We start from the raw sequence: 23,485 nt of genomic DNA, 5'->3' as shown, positions 1-23,485 counted from the left end.
CTAGCTCTGTAGACCAGGCTGGTCTTGAACTCACAGAGATCCACCTGCCTCTGCCTCCCGAGTGCTGGGATTAAAGGCGTGCGCCACCATCGCCCGGCCCCAGATTTGATTTTAATACTGCAAACAAAATACGTCAACTGCAGTATTATAATACAAACATATGGCCCAAAAAACTGAATAACTCCCTTAGTTAGATAAGAACACTAGGTAAAGAAGACCCAGGACAGAGAATAACCATATTTATTTCCATCTAGGTGGCTTTTAAAGTTGTATGCTATTTTTTTTTCCCTTTCAGATGGGCTTTTGTTATTTAACCCTGGTTAGCCTGGAACCTGCTTTGTAGACCAGACTGGTCTCAGACTCACAGAGAGGCACCTGACTCTGCCTCCCAAGTGTGCCATCATATGCAGCCTTATAAATCTAACTTGTAAAAATAAAATAAAAATTGAGCCAGGTATAATGTCACACATTTGCAATCCCAGTTCTGAGGAAATGGAAACAGGTGAATCTGACCTTTAAGGTAATCCTAAGCTATATAATGAGTCAGAAACTAATCAGAGCAGCATGAAAACATCTTAAGAAACAATAATAGTAGTAGTAGTACTTTGTGTATACACTTATAAATGTATCCAAAAAAAAAAAAACCATTTTAAAGCCAACAGTTTTCTTTTGTGCATGGGGTCATGTTTAAGCAAAAATGACATTTACAAAGATACAAATACAAAAAAAAATACTATACAACTGATCCTCCTTCTCTTTCTCCCTCTCCCACGTATTACCTTAATGTCTTATGCATATGTGCAAACATCCTGAGTATCCCTTTTTTCTCTGTCTTTTAGGTTGGCAACTGTTCTTCTAAACCAGAATTTAGGCACAAAGGAATATCTGACTTATTTGGGATCTTCTTAAAAATAGTTTTTAAATAAAAAAGAAATAGTTTTTATATAACCAGGCATGGTGTCACATTCCTTGAATCCCAACTTTGTTCTAGGGCAGTGAGTTTCCTGAACAGCCAGGGCTACATACAAAGACCCTGTCTCAAAAAACGGCTACAGCAAAAAAAAAGTCTTTATAAGTGGCTTTGTTTCCTCTGCTGTTGGATGCACATTAGAAATCTGAGGATCCTCTGTCTTCAGATGAAGTGATTGTGACTGTTCAGCTTACCCTTTGTCTTACAGATGAAGAGATTGACTTGAACCTGCAGTTATTGGTTGCAGACCAGTGTGGAAATGCCCAAACCTCATGTGAGGATGTCAGAGTTGCCTCTGTGAAGCCAGACAAGATGGAGGAGACACTAACATGCATCATCTGTCAAGATCTTCTGCATGACTGTGTGAGGTGTGCGGCTTCATAGCCTAGGGTTGCTCCAGTAGCACTAGCTCCCTTGACAGGTGTGGGAAAGTGATTAGATAAAGTAGACTTTGATCCTCTTTTGCCCTGGAATCTGCTCAGGTTTTCATTTTCCTTTTACTTGTGGTGTCAACAAGGAGAAATTCTCAAACCCGGTGACCAGGGCCATAGAATCCATGAGATTTGGTCACTCTTGGTTTTGACTGACACAGGCAAGTTGGTCTTTTCCTTGTAGGAGGATCATGTGAATTTATCCTCAATAAAGACATAATACTTAAAATGAAGTTACCAGGATTATCTTTGGGAGAAACTTCTCTTGGGTTTTGTTTGGAAACTTGGGAGGTAGATACTACCCAACCAAGTCCTTAAACACTTAGAGTTTCTGTTGCTTGTGTTCCTGAAGTTATGATCTGCTCTTTGTTCCCCCTAAGAACAGACATATAGCACTGATTTTTTTTTTTTTTTGAGCTTCTAATACTGAGCTTTAGTATTTTTAGGTTAGATGATAGAATTCTCCACAACTGGCTTACGGTTGGGGATCCAGTTTGCATTCCTGTTTGGGTAGGCCTGCTACAGGTGTCGTCTGAGTATCATAGTGGCGTATCTGGAAGATTTTGTCAGGAAATGTGTTCTTTGTTCCTTCATATTCTGCCAGTTTGCAGCCTTGTATGCACACATTTTGTGCGGCTTGCTACTCTGGCTGGATGGAGCGTTCATCTCTGTGCCCTACCTGCCGATGTCCAGTGGAGCGCATCTGCAAAAACCACATCCTGAACAACCTCGTGGAAGCATACCTTATCCAGCACCCAGGTCAGCTTCACTGACTTTTCCCTTTTAGGGACCTGGGGTTGTGAGCTCTGCTCTAGGCAGTCTATATCATCTCTCTAGTTCTGTTTCCCTTGCCAGTGAATTTTGTTGTGCCCTTTTTATCTAGATAAGAGTCGCAGTGAAGAAGATGTGAGGAGTATGGATGCAAGGAATAAAATCACTCAAGATATGCTGCAGCCCAAAGTCAGGAGGTCTTTCTCTGATGAAGAGGGGAGTTCAGAGGACCTGCTAGAGCTATCAGATGTTGATAGTGAATCCTCAGACATCAGGTTAGACATGTGCCTGGCTCATAGTGGGGCCTGGGGATAAGAAATACATTAACGCTGTGCTTAACTGTATTGTGGAGTGTATAGCTAGGGGCTCCAGTAAGTCAGTTTGCTTAATGTTTTTAGCTTGTTTCCTCAAATGTATGGCCAGACTGGATGAACTCTTGAGCAACAATGAATAAGTTAAGAGCATCAGGTAGTCTCCATGGTCTTTTTTAATTAATTAATTAGGTATGAATATATATATATATATATTTATATTGAGACAGGGCCTCTCTATGTAGCCTTTGCTATCTTGGAATTCACTGAGTAGATCAGGCTAGCCTTGACCTCATGGTCATCTACTATGCTAGGATTAAAAGCCTGTACTACCACCACATCTAGCTTGGTTGTCTTTATATATAGCCCTGGATGCCCTGGACTTACTATGTAGCCCAGGCTGTCCTTGAACTCACAGAGATTTGCCTGCTTCTGCCTCTTGAGCAGTGGAATTAAAGGCATGCACCACCATGCCCAGCTTCTTCAGTGGGTCTTGAACCCCACATCCTTACCCTCACTTTCTTAGGCTCCCCATCATGAGTTCTGATTCACTGGCTATAGCAGAGAAATCATATGTACTATTTTCCCACATAAGCACACCTAATTGTTGTAGTTAGAGAGTGTGAGTCCTTGGATGTAATGGTAGTGTTACAATATCTTAGAGCAATATCACAGGAAAGGTATAACCCCCAGGCTGAAAGGACACAGCCCTTTGAGACCCAATTTTACTTGCTGACACATTGCTTCAGGTCTACACTGTATGCCAAGACCATGATATTTAAAAAATAAATAAATAAAGATTAACCTCTCCTAGATTACAGAGTTCAAAGCTAACCTGTGAAACTTAGATTCTTTTTGTTTGTTTGTTTTTGTTTTTGTTTTTTGAGACAGGGTTTCTCTGTGTAGTTTTTGGGACCGTTCTGGAACTAACTCTTGTTGATCAAACTCACAGATATCCACCTGCCTTTGCCTCCTGAGTGCTGAGATTAAAGGTGTGTACCACCACCGCCTGGCTGAGAAATTTAGTTTCTCAAAATAAAAAGCATTTTAAAAAGTTCTTGGAAGTGTAGCTCAGTAATGGAGTGTTTGCCTAGAATGTGAGAATTGACCATGAGGTCAATCTATCATATTATGAACAACAACAACAACAACAACAACAAAAATCCCCCAAACAAAATAAATTTGGATGTGGCTACTGATACCTGTAATTCCAGTTCACTAGGACCCTCTTGCCTCAGTCTCAACAGTGCTGGGACTACAGCTGTGCTCTGATTTCAACAAAGCAAGAACATACTGCATTGAATGAGCTAGCAGTACTTTCAGTGTAGTTTTCTCTTACGGAAGTGCTCCTAAGAGAAAACTCTTACTGGGTTTCTTGGCCTTTTCATGAGCCTCTGAGCCCATGTCCTGTTGAGTAGGGACTAAGTGGTCCAGGATGAGTCTGCTGAAACACAGTGTGTGAGGAATTGAACACAGAAGTAAGCTGAGCCCAGAGCAGCTATCAAGTGGTGGGTGATGTTCTCTTTCTCAGATTCCTATTCCAGGTGGCTGTGGCTAATGTCCTCCTAGTGGTGGGAGCTGGGCAGAAAGGAGGGGTCGGCTCCTTTCTTCACACACATTGAAGCAGTACTGAAGATGAGTAGAGGTAGAGCAGAGGCTTTGAAGCTGGAGCTGGAGGTAGATGATAATGTAACAGTGATGTCTGCCTGTTCCTTTGGGACTTCAGCTCTGCTTGTTCTTCTCACAGTCAGCCATATATTGTATGCCGACAGTGTCCTGAATACAGAAAGCAAGCAGTGCAGTTTCTTCCTTGCCCAGTCCCAGATAGCGAGCTGGGAGCTACACAGGCCCTTGGTGGGGAAGCACCATCAACCTCTGCCAGCTTACCAACAGGTAAGATAGTGGTATCTAAATGTGAGCTTTTCCTTCCTTTGTGTTCCATCCTTGTGATTCTTGTTCTAGTGTCCTATGGTGGGATTCCTCTGTGATGTCTTTCTTGCCCTCTAGTTTCATATTTCAGCAGTCCTCTTGCCTCTCATAGCCTCTTGCTTGGCATAACCAGTATTGGTAAGAAATTAAGGGAGCTGGGCATTTAAATCCCAGCACATTTGGGAGGCAGAGGCAGGCAGATCTCCATGAGTTCCAGGCCAGTCTGATCTACAAAGCAAGTCCAGGACAGCCAGTGCTACACAGAAAAACTCTGTCTTGAAAAAAAAACAAAAAAAAAAAAAGGAAGAAAAGAAAAAAATTAGGGAAACATGGCTGAGATAGAAGTATCTCTATGAGTTCAAGGCCATCTGGTGGGGGGAGGGAGGGAGCGAGAGAGAGAAATTAGGTGAATATCTGTTTATTTGAGGGTCTCCCCTTTTGGACACACCTGGTAATTAACATTCCTGGTTTTAACTTTTAGTCTATCTTCAGCCTACTGCTTCAGGTAGTTTGCTTGGTAGGGTTTGCCAAAACCTAATTCTGTATCTGTCACCTAATTAGAGATTGGCTTCTTTCTTAACAGCATGTACAAATAAATTCCCATAGTCTATCTTGCATCTCTGTAGAGTTGCCCTCTAAACAATTTCCCATCAGTTGTGTATTTCTAACAGATAGCCCCCCTGATGCATTGAGATGAGCTGAGATACAGCTCGGTGATAGAGGACATACTTATTTAGCATTTGCAAGACATTTGGTTCTACCCCAAATATGATGGAAAGAGAAAAAAGAGAGCTGTTTGCTTGCATGTGGCATGAAGTTCTTAGCTCTAAGTGTTGAAGCCTAGCAACCAGAATTGGCTGCAGATAGAATAACAGTATCCTCTGCCTGGAATTGGCCACTTTAGTCTAGCTTTGCCTGTTCTTAACTGCAGTTAAGCACTGTGATCATTGCCAAATTGAAAATAGCCTTAGTATCCCTGACCCTTTACCTCCTATTTAGCCTAACTGTGCTAAAAGTGGCCACTAACCTAGCATTGTAATTAAGAGCCACGTTCTTGGCAACCCTACTAGAACATTGTTCCAGTTCTCCCTGTCACTTCTAGAACCCATAGTTGGGACAGCAAAGCAGTGCTCAGCAACCAGACTTTACCACTGTCTAGGAAGAACTTTTTGATCTTTTGAAATAGTCTCAATTTATAACTCAGGCTGTCTTAAAATTCAGCACATATCTCAAGCTAGCCTTGAACTTGTGATCTTCCTGCCTCAGCTTCCCAATAGCTAGCATTTAGGTGTATACTCACTCTTATGCATGACTTGAACTCCCTTAGTACAGTTACTTTCCAAAAAAAAATTTATTTATGTATGCATGTATGTATGTGTGCGTACATATATATGGGTATTTTTGGTGCTCGGGATTGAGTCTAAGGCTTCTCAAATGCTAGACGAGTACTCACTGAGTTATAACCATTGAATTCCCATATTTCAAATGGCAGAATATCATTTGACCACTTAGGAAGTAGTTTTAATTCCTCCCAGATCCTGTCCCTCCTCCTGTGTACTTCATAGTTGCCTCTCTAGATGAAAAATTTTTGTCAGCTACCTTTTACCTGGTGTCTGGACATATCTGACATAAATATGTATGTGCTTCAGCAGCCCAGGATTATATGTGCCCTCTTCAAGGAAGCCACGCCATTTGCACCTGCTGCTTCCAGCCTATGCCTGACCGAAGAGCTGAACGTGAGCAGGATTCCCGTGTTGCCCCTCAGCAGTGTGAGTGTGCTTGTCTCCCTCAGGTGCTCCCTCCAACAGGAGGACATTCTTGTGCATTCTCCATGGCTTGATTTTTCAAGTGAAATTGACTTTATGTAGGCTATAAAACAAAGATACATCTTTCCATCTGCATATAATCAGTTGATCCCACATGAGCGTATTGAACACTTATTTTTTTCACCAGTGGATAACACTGCCCACACTTCCAGATGTGGGTGGTTATATATTTCTATATCCATTCTCATATCAGAACTGTAGTCTTTATATAATGTGTTACTTACAAATCCAGTAGATGAAATACCTGTGTTTAATCTACATTTCACCATTAAAACAGTTCTTTAGATAGAGGGGTAGTTAAGTGGTGGGATGCTTGCTTAGCATGTGTAATCTTCTGGGTTTCGTTCTTTGCATTGTAAAACATCAAAAAAATAAATGGAGCTCTTCATTAATGTTTGAATATACTTTTGTTTGAAATGCTTGTTCATGTCTATTGCATTTTTAAGTATTTCTCAACTTGAGAGTTCCTTGATCATTATTGCTGTTAAATGAAACAAATCATAAATTTATGTGGTCACATCACAAGTCTCTGCAGTGCCTGAGCCACTCTTCTGTGGCACAATGTATGATACAGTACAAGCTCTCCACTGCAGTGATGTGGTAGGTTTTGTTTGCTTGGAGACTGCTCTGGGGAGGTGGTCCTCCTAGCCTAGACTTGGTGCAGTACGGAAGAGAGGACCGTAGCACAGTAACAGTATGCATTCTGGGATAGGCAGCTAACAAGCTCCAGGCATACCAGGGTGACCTCTAGGCATGTTAAGAAGAATCCATGGACAAGTCCTGAGAATACCGACATCTGAAATATACAGATCAGCAAGTGGCAGCCGAGGTTAGGTTCTTAAAATTTTGCTAAGAGGGCAGTCTTTACTTTTGACTAATTTATAGAGAAATGCTTTTTATAGATACAGGCAATTACAAAGTGATTATACTCTTAAAAAGCTTTAATTATTCAATCCTGTAAGAATTTCAGCTAGGATTTATTTACTAGCGTATTCTGTGAAATTGCATTGTGGAGAATATTAAACATTAAAAAACCAACCCAAGGGGCTGGAGAGATGGCTCAGATGTTAAGAGCATTGCCTGTTCTTCCAAAGTTCCTGAGTTCAATTTCCAGTAACCACATGGTGGCTCACAACCGTCTGTAATGATGTCTGGTGCCCTCTTCTGGCCTTCAGGCATGCACACAGACAGAATATTATATTCATAATAAATAAATATTTTTTTAAAAACCCAACCCAGACACAGAAAGACAATTATCATATGTACTCATAAGTGGTTTTTAAACATAAATCAAAGAAAACCAGCACACAAATCACAATCCCAGAGAACCTAGACAATAATGAGGACCCTAAGAGAGACATACATAGATCTAATCTACATAGAAAGTAGGAAAAGACAAGATCTCCTGAGTAAATTGGAAGCATGGGGACCTTGGGAGAGGGTTGAAGGGGAGGGGAGAGACAGGGAAGGGAGCAGAGAAAAATGTAGAGCTCAATAAAAATCAATTAAAAATTTAAAAAAAATAAAATAAGTAAAACATTAAAAATTCAACTAGGATTTATTTACTAGTGTATTCTATGAAATTGCATTGTGGAGAATATTAAACATTAAAAAACCTTTCCTAAGGGAGTGCAGAATAATAATATATAATGAAAACATTATTTGTGGTAGGTAGAAAAGCTATCTGCAGACATGAATGTGCAGTTACTTCAAGTGTGTCACATAGTCAGAGCTGGGAAACAATGAACCAGGACTGTTTGGGTACTGGGGTCATAGACCAAGCTGTTTTTAAATTAACGTTTAGTTCTCACAATTCTGTCACCTTTGATCTTAGATGTTATCTGGGATGTTGTCTCTGCTCCCTAGTTCCATGAGAATACCTCAGAAAGAATGTCTTCAAAGAGAGTTGAGCTCTTGAGTCTGGTTCTAAATTTCCTTAAGTATGAGAACAGGCACAGTTCTAGATCCCAACTGATCAACTGTCTTCTGTCCACAGGTGCAGTATGCCTGCAACCCTTCTGCCATTTGTATTGGGGCTGCACCCGGACTGGCTGCTTTGGCTGCTTGGCCCCTTTCTGTGGTAATGTCAGCTCTTCAACCTAGTTGCTTTGACTTTTTGTTTGTTATCTTGATGAACTTGGAGTAGGTGGTATTGAGTTGTGACCTGCTGTGTTCAGAGAAAAAAGAGGCTGCTATGGGCCGTCAAGTGATTGATTATCTGCCTTTTTCTGCTATACTGCAGAGTTTTGTCAGTTTGGAAGTCTCAAACCCATGTTGCTTCAAAAGCAAGTGGTAATAAAACAAGAGAAATATCAGTTTCTTATACAGGAGAAATTATTTATTCATATAAAACACTATTTCTAAATCCCAGCCCTCCAGAGGATTAGGCAGGAGAATCACAAATTCAAGGATGACGGGGTGTGCTATTGTATGCTGTGATTAAAGGCCCGTGCTAGCATTGCTGGCTCCACTAAGAATCATGATAGCTCTTTCCATGTAGGAGAATATTTTCCCTTAAGTGCCCATGACCTATCTAGGACAGATTCTTGGCCCCATTAACAGTGTTGGGTAGGTGTTGCATTTTATAGAGAGGGCCTTAAAGCTGATTTAAAAAGTGGTTGGTTACTTCTGTTCCATTTGTACTGCTATTGCACCAGTAGGTATATCTGACAGACATGTTTATAGCACAGAGGGTTCATAGCTGGGTGAGACTGATGATTGCTTTTTTCCTCTGGTAGCATGTATAATTCCTTTTAAGCACTTTGAATACTAGTTAGTAGGGGTGAAGCATCAATTTGAGTACCAGCTTGATTTTTTTCAATGTTTGGTGGCAAAAATATGGGGTGACTTCAACAATAGGGTCTTAACTCATGTTGTGGAGTTATATAGTATTGACTATAGCCTGTAATGTCTAGGGGTGGTCTATGGGACTCTAGCCAATGACTAAAAAAGATGTTATCCATTCCTGAAACTGGGTGGGGGGGTTATTTGGTAGCATATGATGTGTAGTTGGGGCATTGACTACACTATTGTATTCCATCATCCTTATTTTGAGACAGGATCTTTCAGTGAACCTAATGTTCACTAAAGCATTACTGGCTGGACTGGCTGGGTCAGTAGTCTCCGGGGATCCACTTGTCTCTTTACCCCACCAATACTAGTATTTTAGACATGCCCTGCTACACTTGACTTTCTTCTTCTTTTTTTTTTTAGTAGTCATGCTGGGGATTGAAATTCATGTCAGCGTGCATTTTAAATGACGGAGACATTTCCTAAGCTTTTTGCTTTTTACAGTCTGTAATGGAAAGAGATTTGGTTGGGCTGGAGAGATGGCTCAGAGGTTAAAACCACTGGCTGCTCTTCCAAGGGTCCTAAGTTCAATTCCCAGCAACCACGTGGAGCCGTACAACCATTTATAATGAGATCTGGTGCCCTCTTCTGGTGTGCAGGCATACATGCAGGCAGAACACTGTATATGTAATAGATAAATCTTTAAAAGAGAGAGAGAGATTTGGTTATCCCATCAGGAAAATAATACTTAAGATACTACATTATCCTTATAAAACAGATAATATTCATCCTTCCTCTGGCAGAGCTCAACCTGGGGGACAAGTGCTTGGATGGGGTGCTGAACAACAACAACTATGAGTCGGACATCCTAAAGGTATCACCCCACACTTTCCTGGGCATCAGTGGAAGTCATGAAGCTTTCCTTTAATGTTTGTGGTTCCTGTTAGGACACACATTTTTCTCTTTAGCATTTGCCTGCAGACATGTACTGCCACAGCTGACAACACACACTGTATTATCTGACCAGTATAGTTAGTCAGTTCCATGATTTTGTGATTTTATCAGGTTTTCCCTTTATTCTAAAATGAACTGATTTTCCGTTTACTGATCATTCTGTCAACCCATATGAATTAGTTAATACATCTTACAGAGAGGGTATCTCAATTCTGGCTCTTTTCTCTGGCTTCTTTTTCTGAACATTTTCCTTCACAAGTTTGAGGAAGCTAGCTCAGCTCTTAGAATTATAACATGTTCAATTCTGCATGTTATGTTGAGAACTTTGCCTTCCTTGGAGGCCATTCATTTACCTACACACATCGCCAGACTTAGCTGAGCACCACTGCACTCTACATTTAGAACTTGACAACTTTTTTGTAACAGTGTCTAAATAAAGAAAACCTGGCATTCAGCTATACTTGTCACCATTATGGGGTAGGTGGGCTGGGTGAAGGCAAGTGTAAAAGGGAGAAATTCTTATTAGAGTGTGCTACTGAAAGCTCTTTCTGTTCAAGGAGATTGGCTTCTACCAGCAGTATCCCATAAGTTATATAGGGCAGGCGGTATCTAAGTGGTTATTGGTGATTGTCACTTCTCAAGGGCATATGTCTGCCTTTTCAGATAAAAAGGAGGCTTCAGCAAGTAGTTTACAAAAGCAGAAGTCAGTTTAATGGTTTAATTTTAACTATGTTAGAAGCAAAGCTATGACTTGATTCTATTCTCTTATTCCTTTTTCCCTTCAGTGTCTTATCTTTCCTTGTGCTGTGAATGCCTCTGTGGAATTTTTTGAGAGAATAGTGATTCTTATTCAGGTCCAAAGGCCAAAGAGCCTCTCGGCAAAGAACTTGTAAGACCTAAGGCAGGATTGACTCTAGTTTATCCACTGGCTCTGTGCAAATGCCACTTGAGAGTAGCTGTGCTTTGGCTTCATCTACCTTTTATGAAATGTCCTCTTAGTCGTTTTTGATTCTTTTTCTAACTGGAATTTATTTCCACACTTTTCCCATCACAGAATTACCTGGCAACCAGAGGTCTGACTTGGAAAAATATGTTGGCAGAGAGTCTCCTGGCTCTACAGCGGGGCGTATTTCTCTTATCTGGTAAGCACTGTATAGCCAGCTCTGCCCTCCAGAATGGGCATTAATTTTTAAGAATTGGCATTGGAAAAGCATAAGCAAATATAGAATAAAAAATTAGGAATAGTGTTTTCATGCCCATCTGTTCAGGTTCTTTGAAGAGGCTCCATTTGTGGGTTATATTACAGATGGTGCCCTATTGAGTGTCATGTTTGTACTCAGCATGTATCACACACTCCCAGTACTGAGGAAACAAAGGAGGTAGATCTATCAATGTCAGCCTGATCTACAAATTGAGGTGCAGGTAAGCAAGGACTCAGTGAGATCCTATCTTTATCTTTAAAAACAGGTAGGGAGGCTGGAGAGATGGCCCAGCAGTTAAGAGCACTGGCTACTCTTACAGAGGATCCAGGTTTGGTTCCCTGAACTCACATAATGGTTTATAAGTATTCCATAATTCCAATTCTGTGGAATCCAATGCCTTCTGACCTCTGCTGGTACCAGGTATACACATGGTATACGTACATACATGCAAGCAAAACACTTAAAACACACATTTTTTTTTTAATCCTTTGGGACATATACACAAATGTTGCAAAATTTGGAAAAGCAATCTATAATTCAGAATACCTCTGATCCCATGTATTTCAGATAAGGAATAATTAACCACACAAGTGTAACACAAGAGAAAATGTTTCCAGTCTTACTACTTTTGGGGGGATTTTAAAATATTCAATTTTTTTTAATCCACATGAGATTATCTTACTACTAAAAACTAAACTGATGGGGCTGGAGAAATGGGTTAGTGGTGATAATAAGCATTTGTTGCTCTTGGAGAGGACCAGGTTCCCAGCACCTACAGGTGACTTGCAACCATCTGTAACTCCAGTTCTAGAGGATCCAGTGCCCTTTTCTGGTCTTCTCAAGTATTGCACACACCATGATACACAGACATTCATGTAAGCAAACATTCATAAAATAAAAATAAACCTTTTTTAAAAAAACAGCTGAATTCGTATTTAGATTGGTTTTAGAACTGTTTTCCAGGTGTCTAGCCCATTGTCTCTACCTCACTATGGTATTAAGTTTCCTACTGGTTTGAAGTGTGCCTGTTTTTCTGTTATAAAATGACATTGTCTGATAAATGGCTTTGTTCACATGTGGCTACCTTTCCCCAGATTACAGAATCACTGGAAATACTGTGTTGTGTTACTGCTGTGGTCTGCGTAGCTTCCGAGAGCTCACCTACCAGTATCGGCAGAACATTCCTGCTTCTGAGTTGCCAGGTAAGAAGCCTGTTCTGTCTGTACTGACTTCCCAACTCAATTCAAATAGGTACTTAGCATGGCTTTATACTCCATACCTCGCAGAAGTTGTAGCATATAGGCAGAACACAGGCACACAGGATGACTGAGGTTGCATTTGCTTTTCAGACTGGGTCAAGACCCATGGGTATCTAGAGCAAAGCAACATAAAGACACCACTGACAACTTCTTTTTTTTTTTTTTTTTTTTTTTTTTTTTTCAAGACAGGGTTTCTCTGTGGCTTTGGAGCCTGTCCTGGAACTAGCTCTGTAGACCAGGCTGGTCTCGAACTCACAGAGATCCACCTGCCTCTGCCTCCCGAGTGCTGGGATTAAAGGCGTGCGCCACCATCGCCCGGCACAACTTCATTTTCTTGACTTAGTTTTTAGATAAATTTTTTTCTTGTCCAAAAGTCTTGGCATGGTCTACGAAAACTGATCATAAAGAGAGATAAGATGTAAGCTTAGTAAAGACCTTGTTGTGCTAGCATAAAGACCTAAGGTCAGTCCCCATAGGAAAAAAAACACGATATGAAACTGGTATGTTGGTCTTGCACCCAGGTGGGGTTTCTGGAACCACATGGAAACTTAAATCATTTGTAACTCCAGTTCCAGATGATCTGGTGTCCTCTTCTGGCCTCTGTGAGCACCAAGCACACACACAGTGCACTTAGGTGCATATAGGCAAACTACTCTTATACATAAAATGTTTTTTAAAATCGGAAGAAAGAAAAAGCCAGATGTAGCAGCTCATGTTTATAATTCCAGAACTAGGGAGGCACAGACAGGCAGGTCCTTGGTTTGGCCAGGTAGCTTAGTCTAATTGGCAGGCTTAATGCCATTGAAAGACCTTGTCTCAAACAAACAAGGTAGATGATGACACCTGGCACATTGACTTCTGGCTTCTACACGTACATTTGTAACCATATACATGCACCTATATGATCATACATAGGAACACATACAGAGTGACAAAGATGCTTTTTGCTCAGAGGATTTTTCTTGTATCTCCAGTTAAATTCATTTAGCTACATGAAAAGTGTGTGATACATCTAATGTAGACATGTACTTTCTTTCCAGTGACTGTAACATCCCGTCCTGATTGCTACTGGGGCCGGAACTGTCGCACTCAAGTGAAGGCTCACCATGCAATGTGAGTGAAGCTGAGGGACATTTGTCAACTGCAGGCCCTCCAGGCTTATGACTTGGAAAGGCAACAGTAGTGAATTGTATGCTAAAAAAATGTACTAATTTGGGGACTTACGTTACCCTTGGTAGTAGAGTACAAAGTTCCGGGTTCAGTTCCCAGCATCCCACTCCACCCCCCAAATTCACTTATGTGTGCTAATTTAATTCCTATACTTCTTTAAAATTATACATTGTATATATTTCCATATAGAAATTCTGCTCTTATGTTATTGCGTTTCTTGAACTGCTTCTACGCAAATATCTGCTCCCATCTTTCATCTGTGTCTTCATGGTTGGAGTCACATTGTGCTTTATCTGACAGTAGCTCTCTCTTGGTCAGTATCTAAGCACATGTCTGCAAAGTTACTGGCCCAATTGGTGATAGAGTAACACCTGGGTTTTTCTTCGTATTATGTGTGGCGGGTTGGGAGGTGAGTTGTGTTACAACTTAACCACCCCCACTGTGGATCTTTAACATAGTCTTCAAATGCTATTCATAGCAACATCTGCATTGCCTTATGAAGTCAGCACTCAGCACTAATCTTTCTGCTACTGTTTTTAAACAATTAGTGTTATGGTCCTCTGCTGTTCAGTTCACTGGCCAGTATTTAAATCTCTACACACAGATTTTTGATTCAGATTAAGGCAATGAAAGCAGTGCCCACAGTATGAGAAAGAAAGACGACAAGAGAGATGACTTCTTAATGGGCACTTTTGTAGTCTAAAACCTTGTATCGTGCTTGAGCATGAACAGCAGACACCATCTATTTCAAGAAAGAAAACTTTAGGTTGTAAAGTTGACTCAGCATTTGAAAGTGTTTGCTTGTCTTGAAGAGGGATCTGAGTTCAGTTCCCAGCACTCACATTGGTCAGTTAGTAACCACCTCTTACTCTAGCTGCAGGGGATCAGATATTGGTGGCTTCCTCAAAAACCCACATACAGGTGTGCATACCTCCACATAGACACATATACAGAACTAAAAGTGATACAAGTAAATCTTAATCTTAAAAAAAAAAAAGAAAGGAGGAAAGAAGGAAGCTGGGTATATTGGCACACACCTTTAATCCCAACACTTGGGAGGCAGAGGCAGGTGGATGGATCTCTGTGAGTTTGAGGCCAGCCTGGTCTATAGAGTCAGGACAGCCAAGGCTGTTACAAAGAGAAACCCTGTCTCAAAGGAGGAAAAAAGAAAGGAAAGAAGGACATTGCGCAACTAACTCACTTTGTTCATGGTAATATAGATATGGGTAGCAAAGGCACATGCCACTTTCTCCATGCACTTCTCCAATCTGGCCACTGTCACCTCAGCATCTGTCTCCACCCTGCTAGGTAAAGAGTAGGCAAAGGCATACACTAAGGAAGCACAGCTCTTATTCTCTAATCTGATAAAATACCCAGTGTTTTCATCTTCATTTTAAAATTTAAAAAGAGAAAAAAGAGACTACCTTTGGAATTTAGTATCTTTAATATTATTTAAAAATACTTAGAGAGGCCGGGCGATGGTGGCGCACGCCTTTAATCCCAGCACTTGGGAGGCAGAGGCAGGCGGATCTCTGGGAGTTCGAGGCCAGCCTGGTCTACAAGAGCTAGTTCCAGGACAGGCACCAAAGCTACAGAGAAACCCTGTCTCGGGAAAAAAAAAAATACTTAGAGGGACTGGAGAGGAGGCTCATCTGTTAAGAGCACTTGTTACTCTTCCAGACTACTTGAGTTTGGTTCCTAGCACCCGTGTCAAATATCACATAACTACCTGGAATACCAGCTCCAGGGGATTTGATTCCCTCTTCTGTCTACCCTGGCCACCTGTACATACATGGCATATACTAAAACAGACATATATAAATACACATAAATTTAAAATTCTTTAAAAACACAATTTTTTAATTGATTTTTATTGAGCTCTACATTTTTCTGTGCTCCACTCCCTGCCTCTCCCCTCCCTGCCTCTCCTCTCCCCTTCAGGTTTCCCCCAAGGTCCCAATGCTCCCAATTTACTCAGGAGATCTTGTCTTTTTCTATTTCCCATGTAGAGTAGATCTATGTATGTCTCTCTTAGAGTCCTCATTGTTGTCTAGGTTCTCTGGGATTGTGATTTGTAGGCTGGTTTTCTTTGTTTTATGTCTAAAAACCACTTATAAGTGAGTACATGTGATAATTGTCTTTCTGGGTCTGGATTACCTCACTCAAAATGATGTTTTCTAGCTCCATCTATTTGCCTGCAAAATTCAAGATGTTATTTTTTTCTGCTTTGTAGTATTCCATTGTGTAAATGTACCACATTTTCCTTATCCATTCTTCGCTTGAGGGGCATTTAGGTTGTTTCCAAAATCTGGCTATGACAAACAATGATACTGTGAACATAGTTGAGCAAATGTCCTTGTGGTACGATTGAGCATCTTTGGATATATACCCAAAAGTTATATTACTGGGTCTTGAGGAAGGTTGTTTCCTAGTTTTCTGAGAAATCGCCACACTGCTATCTAAAAGGGTTGTACCAGCTTGCATTCCTACCAGCAATGCAGAAGTGTTCCCTTTTTCCCATAACCTTTCCAGCATAACTTGTCATCAGTGTTTTTGATCTTGGCCATTCTTACAGGTGTAAGATGGAATCTCAAAGTGCTTTTGATTTGCATTTCTCTGATGACAATGGATGTTGAACATTTCTGTAAGTGTCTTGCAGCCATTTTAGATTCCTCTGTTGAGAGTTCTCTGTTTAGTTCTGTACTCCATTTTTTATTGGATTATTTGTTCTTTTGGTGTCCAATTTCTTGAGTTCTTTGTATATTTGGGAGATCAAACCTCTGTCTGATGTGCGGTTAGTGAAGATCTTTTCCCATACTGTAGATTGTCGTTTTGTCTTGTTGATTGTGTCCTTTGCTTTACAGAAGCTTTTCAGTTTCAGGAGGTCCCATTTATTAGTTGTTTCTCTCAGTGTCTGTGCTGGGGTTATATTTATGAAGTGATTCCTGTGCCAATGTGTTCAAGTGTACTTCCCACTTTCTTCTATAAGGTTCATTGTGGCTGGCTTCATGTTGAGGTCTTTGATCCATTTGGACTTGAGTATTGTGCATGGTGATAGATTTGGATCTATTTTCATTCTTCTACATGTTGATATCCAGTTATGCCAGCACCATTTGTTAAATATGCTTTCATTTTTCCATTTGATATTTTTTGCTTCTTTGTCAAAAATCAGGTGTTCGAAGGTGTGTAGATTAATATCCAGGTCTTCTATTCAGTTCCATTGGTCCTCCTGTCTGTTTTTATGCCAATACCAGACTGTTTTCAGTACTTTAGCTCTGTATTAGTTTAAAATCAGGTGTTGTGATGCAGAAGTTCTTTTATTGTACAGGATTTTTTGGCTATCCTGGGTTTTTTTGCTTTTCCAAATGAAGTTAAGTACTGTTCTTTCGAGGTTTTTTGAAGAATTTTGCTGGGATTTTGATGGGCATTGCATTGAATCTGTAGATTGCTTTTGGTAAGATTGCCATTTTTACCTTGTTAATTCTACCTACCCAAGAGCATGGGAGATCTTTTCACTTTCTGGTGTCTTCTTCAATTTCTTTCTTCAAAGATTTAAAGTTCTTGTCATACAAGTCTTCCACTTGTTTGGTTCGAGTTACTCCGAGATATTTTATGCTGTTTGTGGCTATTGTGAAGGGTGATTTTTCTCTGATTTCTTTCACAGCCCTTTTATCATCTGTGTACAGGAGGGCTACTGTTCTTTTTGAGTTAATCTTGTATCCTCCTATATTTCTGAAAGTGTTTATGAGTTGTAGTAGTTTCTTGGTAGAATTTTTGGGGTTGCTTATGTAAACTATCATATCATCAGCAAATAGTGAGAGTTTGACTTCTTCTTTTCCAATTTATATCCCCTTGATCTCCTTTTGGTGTCTTATTGCTCTGGCTAGGATTTCAAGAACTATATTGGTATGCAGAGAGTGGACAACCTTGTCTTGTTCCTGATTTCAGTGGGATTGCTAGAAGTTTCTCTCCATTTAGTTTGATTCTGGCTGTTGATTTGCTGTACATTGCCTTTATTATGTTTAGGTATGTTCCTTGTATCCCTGCTCTCTCCGAGACCTTTATCATGAAAAAATGTTGTGTTTTGTCAAAAGCTTTTTCGGCATCTAATGTGATGATCAAGTGGTTTTTATTTCTCAGTTTGTTTATATGGTGGATTACATTGACAGATTTCATATGTTGAACCATCCCTGCATCTCTAGGATGAAGCCAACATGATCATGGTGGATGATGGTTCTGATGATTTCTTGGATTCGATTTGCCAGTATTTTATTTAGTTTTTTTGCATCAATGTTCATGAGTGAGATTGGTCTGTTATTCTCTTTCTTAGTAATGTCTTTCTGTGGTTTGGGCATCAGGGTAATTGTAGCCTCATAAAAAGAGTTTGACAATGTTCCTTCTGTTTCTATTGTGTGGAATAATTTCAGGAGTATTGGTATTAGTTCTTCTTTGAAAATCTTATAGAATTCTGAACTGAAACCATCTGGTCCTGGGGTTTTTTTGGTTGGGAGAATTTTGATGACTGTTTCTATTATTTCTTCAGCAGTTATAGGTCTGTTTAATTTGCTTATTTGGTTTTGATTTAATTTTGGTAAGTGATATTTGTCCAAAAAGTTGTCCATTTCCTTTAAGTTTTCCAATTTTGTGGAGTACAGGTTTTTGAAATCCTGATGATTCTCTGGATTTCCTCCAGGTGTGTTGTTATGTCCCCTTTTTCATTTCTGATTTTGTTAATTTGGATATTCTCTCTTTGCCTTTTGTTTAGTTTGGTCTACTTTGTTGATTTTATCAAAGAACCAATTCTTTGTCTCATTGATTCTTTGTATTGTGTTCTTTGTTTCTATTTTATTGATTTCAGCTCTCACTTTGATTATTTCCTGCCATCTAGTTCTCTTAGGTGAGTTTACTTCTTTTTGTTCTAAAGTTTTCAAATGTTCTGTTAATTCACTAGTGTGGGATTTTTTCCAGCTTCTTTATGTAGGCATTTAGTGCTATGAACTTTCCTCTTAACACTGCTTTTATTTTGTCCCATAAATTTGGGTATGTTGTGTGATCATTTTCAGTGAATTTTAGGAAGTCTTTAATTTCTCTCTTTATTTCTTCCTTGACCCATTGATAGATAATTCAGGTGAGCATCGTTTAAGTTCCGTGTACTTGTTGGCTTTCTGGAATTAGTATTGCTGTTGAATTATAGTTTTAAGCCATGTTGATCTGATAAGATACATGTAGTTATTCCAATTTTTTTGTCTTTGTTGAGGTTTTTTTGTGACCGAGTAAATGGTCAATTTTTGAGAAGGTTCCATGAAATGCTGAGAAGGTATAGTCTTTTCTGTTTGGATGAAATGTTCTATAGATTTGAGTCATAACATCTATTAGTTCTCTTGTTTCTCTGTTCAATTTTTGTCTGACTGACCTGTCCAGTGGTGAGAGTGGAGTGTTGAAGTCTCCCACTATTAGTGTGTGGTGTTTAATGTATGATTTAAGCTTTAGAAGTATTTCTTTCACGTATGAGGGTGCCCTTGTATTTGGGGCATAGATATTCAGTATTGAGATTTCCTCTTGATGGATTTTTTTTCTGTGACTAATATGAAATGTTCTTCTTTGTCTCTTCTTTGGATTGATTTTAGTTTGTAATCTATTTTGTTAGATCTTAGGATAGCTACACCAGCTATTAGATCCATTTGATTGGAAAAATTTTTTCCAACCCTTTACATTGAGGCTATGTCTGTCTTTGGGGTTGAAGAGTGTTTCTTGTATGCAGAAGGAGAATAGATTCTGTTTTCATACCCAATCTGTTAGCCTTTGCCTTTTTATAGGTGAGTTGAGTCCATTTATATTAAGAGGTATTAATGACCAGTGATTTCTTTTTTTTTTTTAATTTTTCGAGACAGGATTTCTCTGTAGCTTTGGAGCCTGTCCTGGAACTAGCTCTGTAGACCAGGCTGGTCTCGAACTCACAGAGATCCGCCTGCCTCTGCCTCCCGAGTGCCGGGATTAAAGGCGTGCGCCACCATTGCCCGGCCTATGACCAGTGATTTCTATCTCCTGTTAATTTGGTTTTCATTGTTGGTGATAATAATTTATACATTTTCCCCTTCTTTGGGATTTGCTACTATAAGTCCATTAATTGTCTGTGTTTTTGTTGATGTAGCCAACCTCCTCAGGTTGGAGTTTTCCTTCTAGTATTTTGTGTAGGGCTGGGTTTATGGCTAGGTATTGGTTAAATCTTGGTTTTGTCATGGAATATCTTATTTTGTCCTTCTGTGGTGATTGAATGTTTTGCTGGGTATAGTAGTCTGGGCTGGCATCTGTGGTCCCTTAATGTCTGCATAATGCTTGACTACGACCTGGCTTTTATTGTCTCCAATGAAAAGTCAGGTGTAATTCTGATAGGTCTGCCTTTATATGTTACTTGGCCTTTTTTCTTTGCAGCTCTTAATATTCTTTTTCTATTCTATATCTTTAGTGTTTTGATTATTATGTGATGAGGGGACTTTTTTTTTATCCAGTCTGTATGGTATTCTGTAAGCTTCTTGTATCCTCATAGGCATATCTTTCTTTAGGTTGGCAAAGTTTTCTTCTATGATTTTGTTAAATATATTTTCTGTGCTTTTGAGTTGAACTTCTTCTCTTTCTATACCTATTATTCTTAGGTTTAGCCTTTTCATGGTGCCCCATATTTCCTGGGTATTTTGGGCCAAGCTTTTGTTAGATTTAATGTTTTCATTGACTGATGAGTCTGTTTCCTCTATTGTATGTTAAGCGCTTGAGATTCTGTATTCTGCTGTTTATGCTTGTGTTTGTGGTTCCTGATCGTTTTATCATGATTTCTGTTTCTTTAATTCCCTTGGCTTATATTTTCTTTATTGTCTCTATTTCAGTTTTCAAGTCTTGAATAGTTTCTTTCATATGTTTGATTGTTTTTTCTTGATTTTCTTTAAGGGGTTTGCTGATGTTTTCCAATTTTTTGTCTTTTCCTCCTTTTCTTTGAGGGAATTTCTCATTTTTTCTTTAAGAGTTTCAAACATTCTCCTGAAGTTATTTTTTAGGTCATTTCTATCTTATATTTGGTTATTCAGTCTTGCTGTTGTACAGTCTTTAGGTTTTATTGGTGTCATGTTGTTCTTTGTGGTGTTGCGTGTGTTTTACCTTTTCTACCCATCTTTTCTTCTAATAGGTGTGGTTAGGACTGTCTGTGATTCTGTTGATTAATCTTCTAGGTGCCAGTGAATCCAAGGCTCAGATGGTTGTTTCTCGTGGTACAGTTAATGCCACGGTTCAGTTTACCTCGTTTGTGTCTCCATGTTCCAAGAGGTCACTCAGTGTTCCTGGGCTCTGCTCCCTTGGAGTTTGCTGTCTCAGGCCTGCTCTAGCCTAGGTTGTTGACTCAGACCTGTTTCTGTAAATGTCCCTTGTCTGGATCCACTTCTACAGAGGTCCCAGCTTGGGAATGGTCTGTAAAGGACTCTGGCTCTGATCTACTCCCTCAGAGTTCCCAGGCTCTCGAGACCAGCCTGGTCTACAGAGCTAGTTCCAGGACAGGCTCCAAAGCCACAGAGAAACCCTGTCTCGAAAAACCAAAAAAAAAAAAAAAAAACCAAAAAACAGAGTTCCCAGGCTCAGGCGCACCCAGACCACAGAGGTCCTGGCTCAGGCCTAGTTCATCAGAGGTCCTAGACTCATGCTCAGACCCACAGGGGTCTTGGCTGAGGTCTACTCCCTTGAAAATCCCAGATTCACATCTGGACCCGCAGTGGTCTCTGTCTCTGGCCCACTCACTCAACAGTTGCTCCCCTGTACCTGCTTCTGTGGAGTTAGCTGTCTCAGGTCTGCTCTGGCCCAGGTTGCTGGCTCAGTCCTGCCTCCACAAATGTTCCTGTCTGGATCTGCTCCCACTCCCATGGAGCTTGCTTTCCCAGGCCAGCTCCAGCCTAGGTAGCTAGTTCAGTCTTGCTCGGGCCTAGGTCGTTGGCCCAGTCCTGCTTCTGCAAATGACCCTGGTCTGGATCCGCTCCTGCTCTCGTGGAGTTCACTGTCCGAGGCCTGCCCTGGCTCAGGTCGCTGGCTCAGTCCTGCTCTTTTGGAAATTGCTGTCTCCAATAAGCACAGTAAAAAAGTATAAAAATTGAGTGAGCTCACATATATGATGTACATGTGTTTTTATGTGGTTATTACAGTATTCAGTTCCACAGTTTGAGTAGTCTTTGATGTTTTCTCTCCCTGCAGGAAATTCAACCACATCTGTGAACAGACAAGGTTCAAGAATTGAGCATTGGAAGATACACATAAAGCAGTTACAGAGCACAGGAGGCAACAAAACTATGTTTTTTTTTTTAAAAAAAATATCATATACAAATACTTTAAGGGCATTTTTAAGAGTTCTCCTTTTACAGTTCCAGCACTGGAGTTTCTGGTCAGGCACTCCGGTGTATATGGCTTTTCCCTTCAGTGACATACACAACACATGCACACCATATGCCCCAGTAATGTAAGAGGCCTACACACACACACACACACACACACACACACACACACACACACCATATGTGTGCACATGTGCCCATACACATTCAAAGACCATTTTTTCCTAGTAACTTGGGAAGCCTACTGGCCACACTGACTTCCTAGTCAGTACAGGAAAATCAGCAGACCAAGAGAGAGCTCCCACTAGATGGCTCTCCCCTCGTGTGTGGTGAGGCGGTGACAGTGCAGGTTTATACTTTTGTATCTTTTATATCTTATACCTTGACTACAGCTAAAATTTAAAAGTTTCATGGGAAAAAGGGTCAGCTATGTCAGAAGCATTCTATGTAAGGAAAGGAAGCATAAGTTTACAGCCTCCAGGGATGTATAGGATAGTCTGTCTGGAAAGCCGCATGGCCTTTTCTATATTTTTTATTTCAATAGGTTTGGTGCTTATCTTCTAGTAAGAATTAAATATTAAAAACTGTAGCACAAATATTATAATTTACAAATTGACTGAAATTGGGAATAGTCTGATATTTGAAAGAATGAGCATATGTTCCTGTATTTAAAAAAAAAAAAAAAAAAACATTAAGTGTCCAAAACTGCTCATCCTGAGGAAGACTTCTTGAGTATCCAGGTCCTTGATAGGGTGGCAGGTGAAGCCTCTGCCCTTAGCCCTCCAGTCCCTGAGAACAGCCCCCTCTGAAACCCTAGATGGCTCCATACTGATAGAACCTCTGCTTTCCAAGCCCTGTGCTTGGGCACTAGGTTTGTCATGTCATCTAGAATAATACTTGAAATTTTGTTTTTCAGTTTTTTTAAAGTTTTTTTTAATCTTTTATTGAAATCACCTGTTATGTTTGTTTGCAATCTGCTAACTTTTTGCTTCTCAGGAATACAATTTTCAACTGTTGTCTTGCTCTTGATACAGACTGAGAGGCAGCACTCTGTATTTGTGGGAGGTTCTCTTTTTTTTGATTCTAATAAATGAGTTGTGTTTGTTTCTCTTCTTGTGTTGTGTTCATATGTGAGGTGCCAAATGTTTCATGCTAATGCAGACTGGTGCCATTAATTCACTACACTAGTTTTTCACTGTTTATATTTACTTTATTAATTCACTACACTAGTTTTTCACTGTTTATATTTACTTTATTGCCTGTTAGTCAGTCTTGTGGCTCCACCAGCAGATGGATAATGTCAAGAGGTAAACAAACAGGACTCAAAACCTGAGCATCTTTGAACATGGCACAGGACAGTCTCTTTATTTTACCAGTCATGGTGAGTGGGAATGTGTTGTCTGCACCTTGAGCTGTGATGCTATGCTCTGTATTCAACTCTCTCTCTCTCTCTCTCTCTCTCTCTCTCTCTCTCTCACACACACACACACACACACACACACACACACA

At 40.1% G+C, this 23,485-nt stretch overlaps 2 protein-coding genes across 5 annotated transcripts in view; both read left to right on the top strand.

Annotated features, from left to right (window-relative positions):
- Nucleotides 1-23,078, top strand: part of Chfr (checkpoint with forkhead and ring finger domains) — a 36,778-nt gene extending 13,700 nt beyond the window's left edge. For 2 of the 4 annotated variants that reach the window (XM_013349719.2, XM_005344503.3), the window contains 11 exons: nucleotides 1,179-1,338; nucleotides 2,006-2,160; nucleotides 2,285-2,447; nucleotides 4,231-4,376; nucleotides 6,062-6,181; nucleotides 8,235-8,318; nucleotides 9,832-9,902; nucleotides 11,037-11,124; nucleotides 12,279-12,386; nucleotides 13,484-13,556; nucleotides 21,840-23,078. In XM_013349719.2, the coding sequence (XP_013205173.1) occupies nucleotides 1,179-1,338; nucleotides 2,006-2,160; nucleotides 2,285-2,447; nucleotides 4,231-4,376; nucleotides 6,062-6,181; nucleotides 8,235-8,318; nucleotides 9,832-9,902; nucleotides 11,037-11,124; nucleotides 12,279-12,386; nucleotides 13,484-13,556; nucleotides 21,840-21,882 (1,211 nt within the window). In that variant the 3' untranslated portion in view covers nucleotides 21,883-23,078. Of the gene's footprint in view, nucleotides 1-1,178; nucleotides 1,339-2,005; nucleotides 2,161-2,284; nucleotides 2,448-4,230; nucleotides 4,377-6,061; nucleotides 6,182-8,234; nucleotides 8,319-9,806; nucleotides 9,903-11,036; nucleotides 11,125-12,278; nucleotides 12,387-13,483; nucleotides 13,557-21,839 lie in introns of those variants that run through there. The other 2 variants (XM_013349714.2, XM_026784443.1) reach the window with 2 other exon arrangements.
- Nucleotides 23,079-23,340: 262 nt separating this feature from the next.
- Nucleotides 23,341-23,485, top strand: part of Golga3 (golgin A3) — a 56,769-nt gene continuing 56,624 nt past the window's right edge. The window contains exon 1 of the mRNA XM_026784405.1: nucleotides 23,341-23,357. The gene's annotated coding sequence lies outside the window, so the exon portion shown is untranslated. The remainder of the gene's footprint in view (nucleotides 23,358-23,485) is intronic.

This window comes from Microtus ochrogaster, chromosome 2 (genome assembly GCF_000317375.1).
Source record: "Microtus ochrogaster isolate Prairie Vole_2 chromosome 2, MicOch1.0, whole genome shotgun sequence".
NCBI classification, from domain to species: Eukaryota; Metazoa; Chordata; class Mammalia; order Rodentia; family Cricetidae; genus Microtus; species Microtus ochrogaster.
The sequence above is the reverse complement of the archived record's forward strand: the minus strand, read 5'-3'. Positions and strand labels throughout refer to the sequence as shown.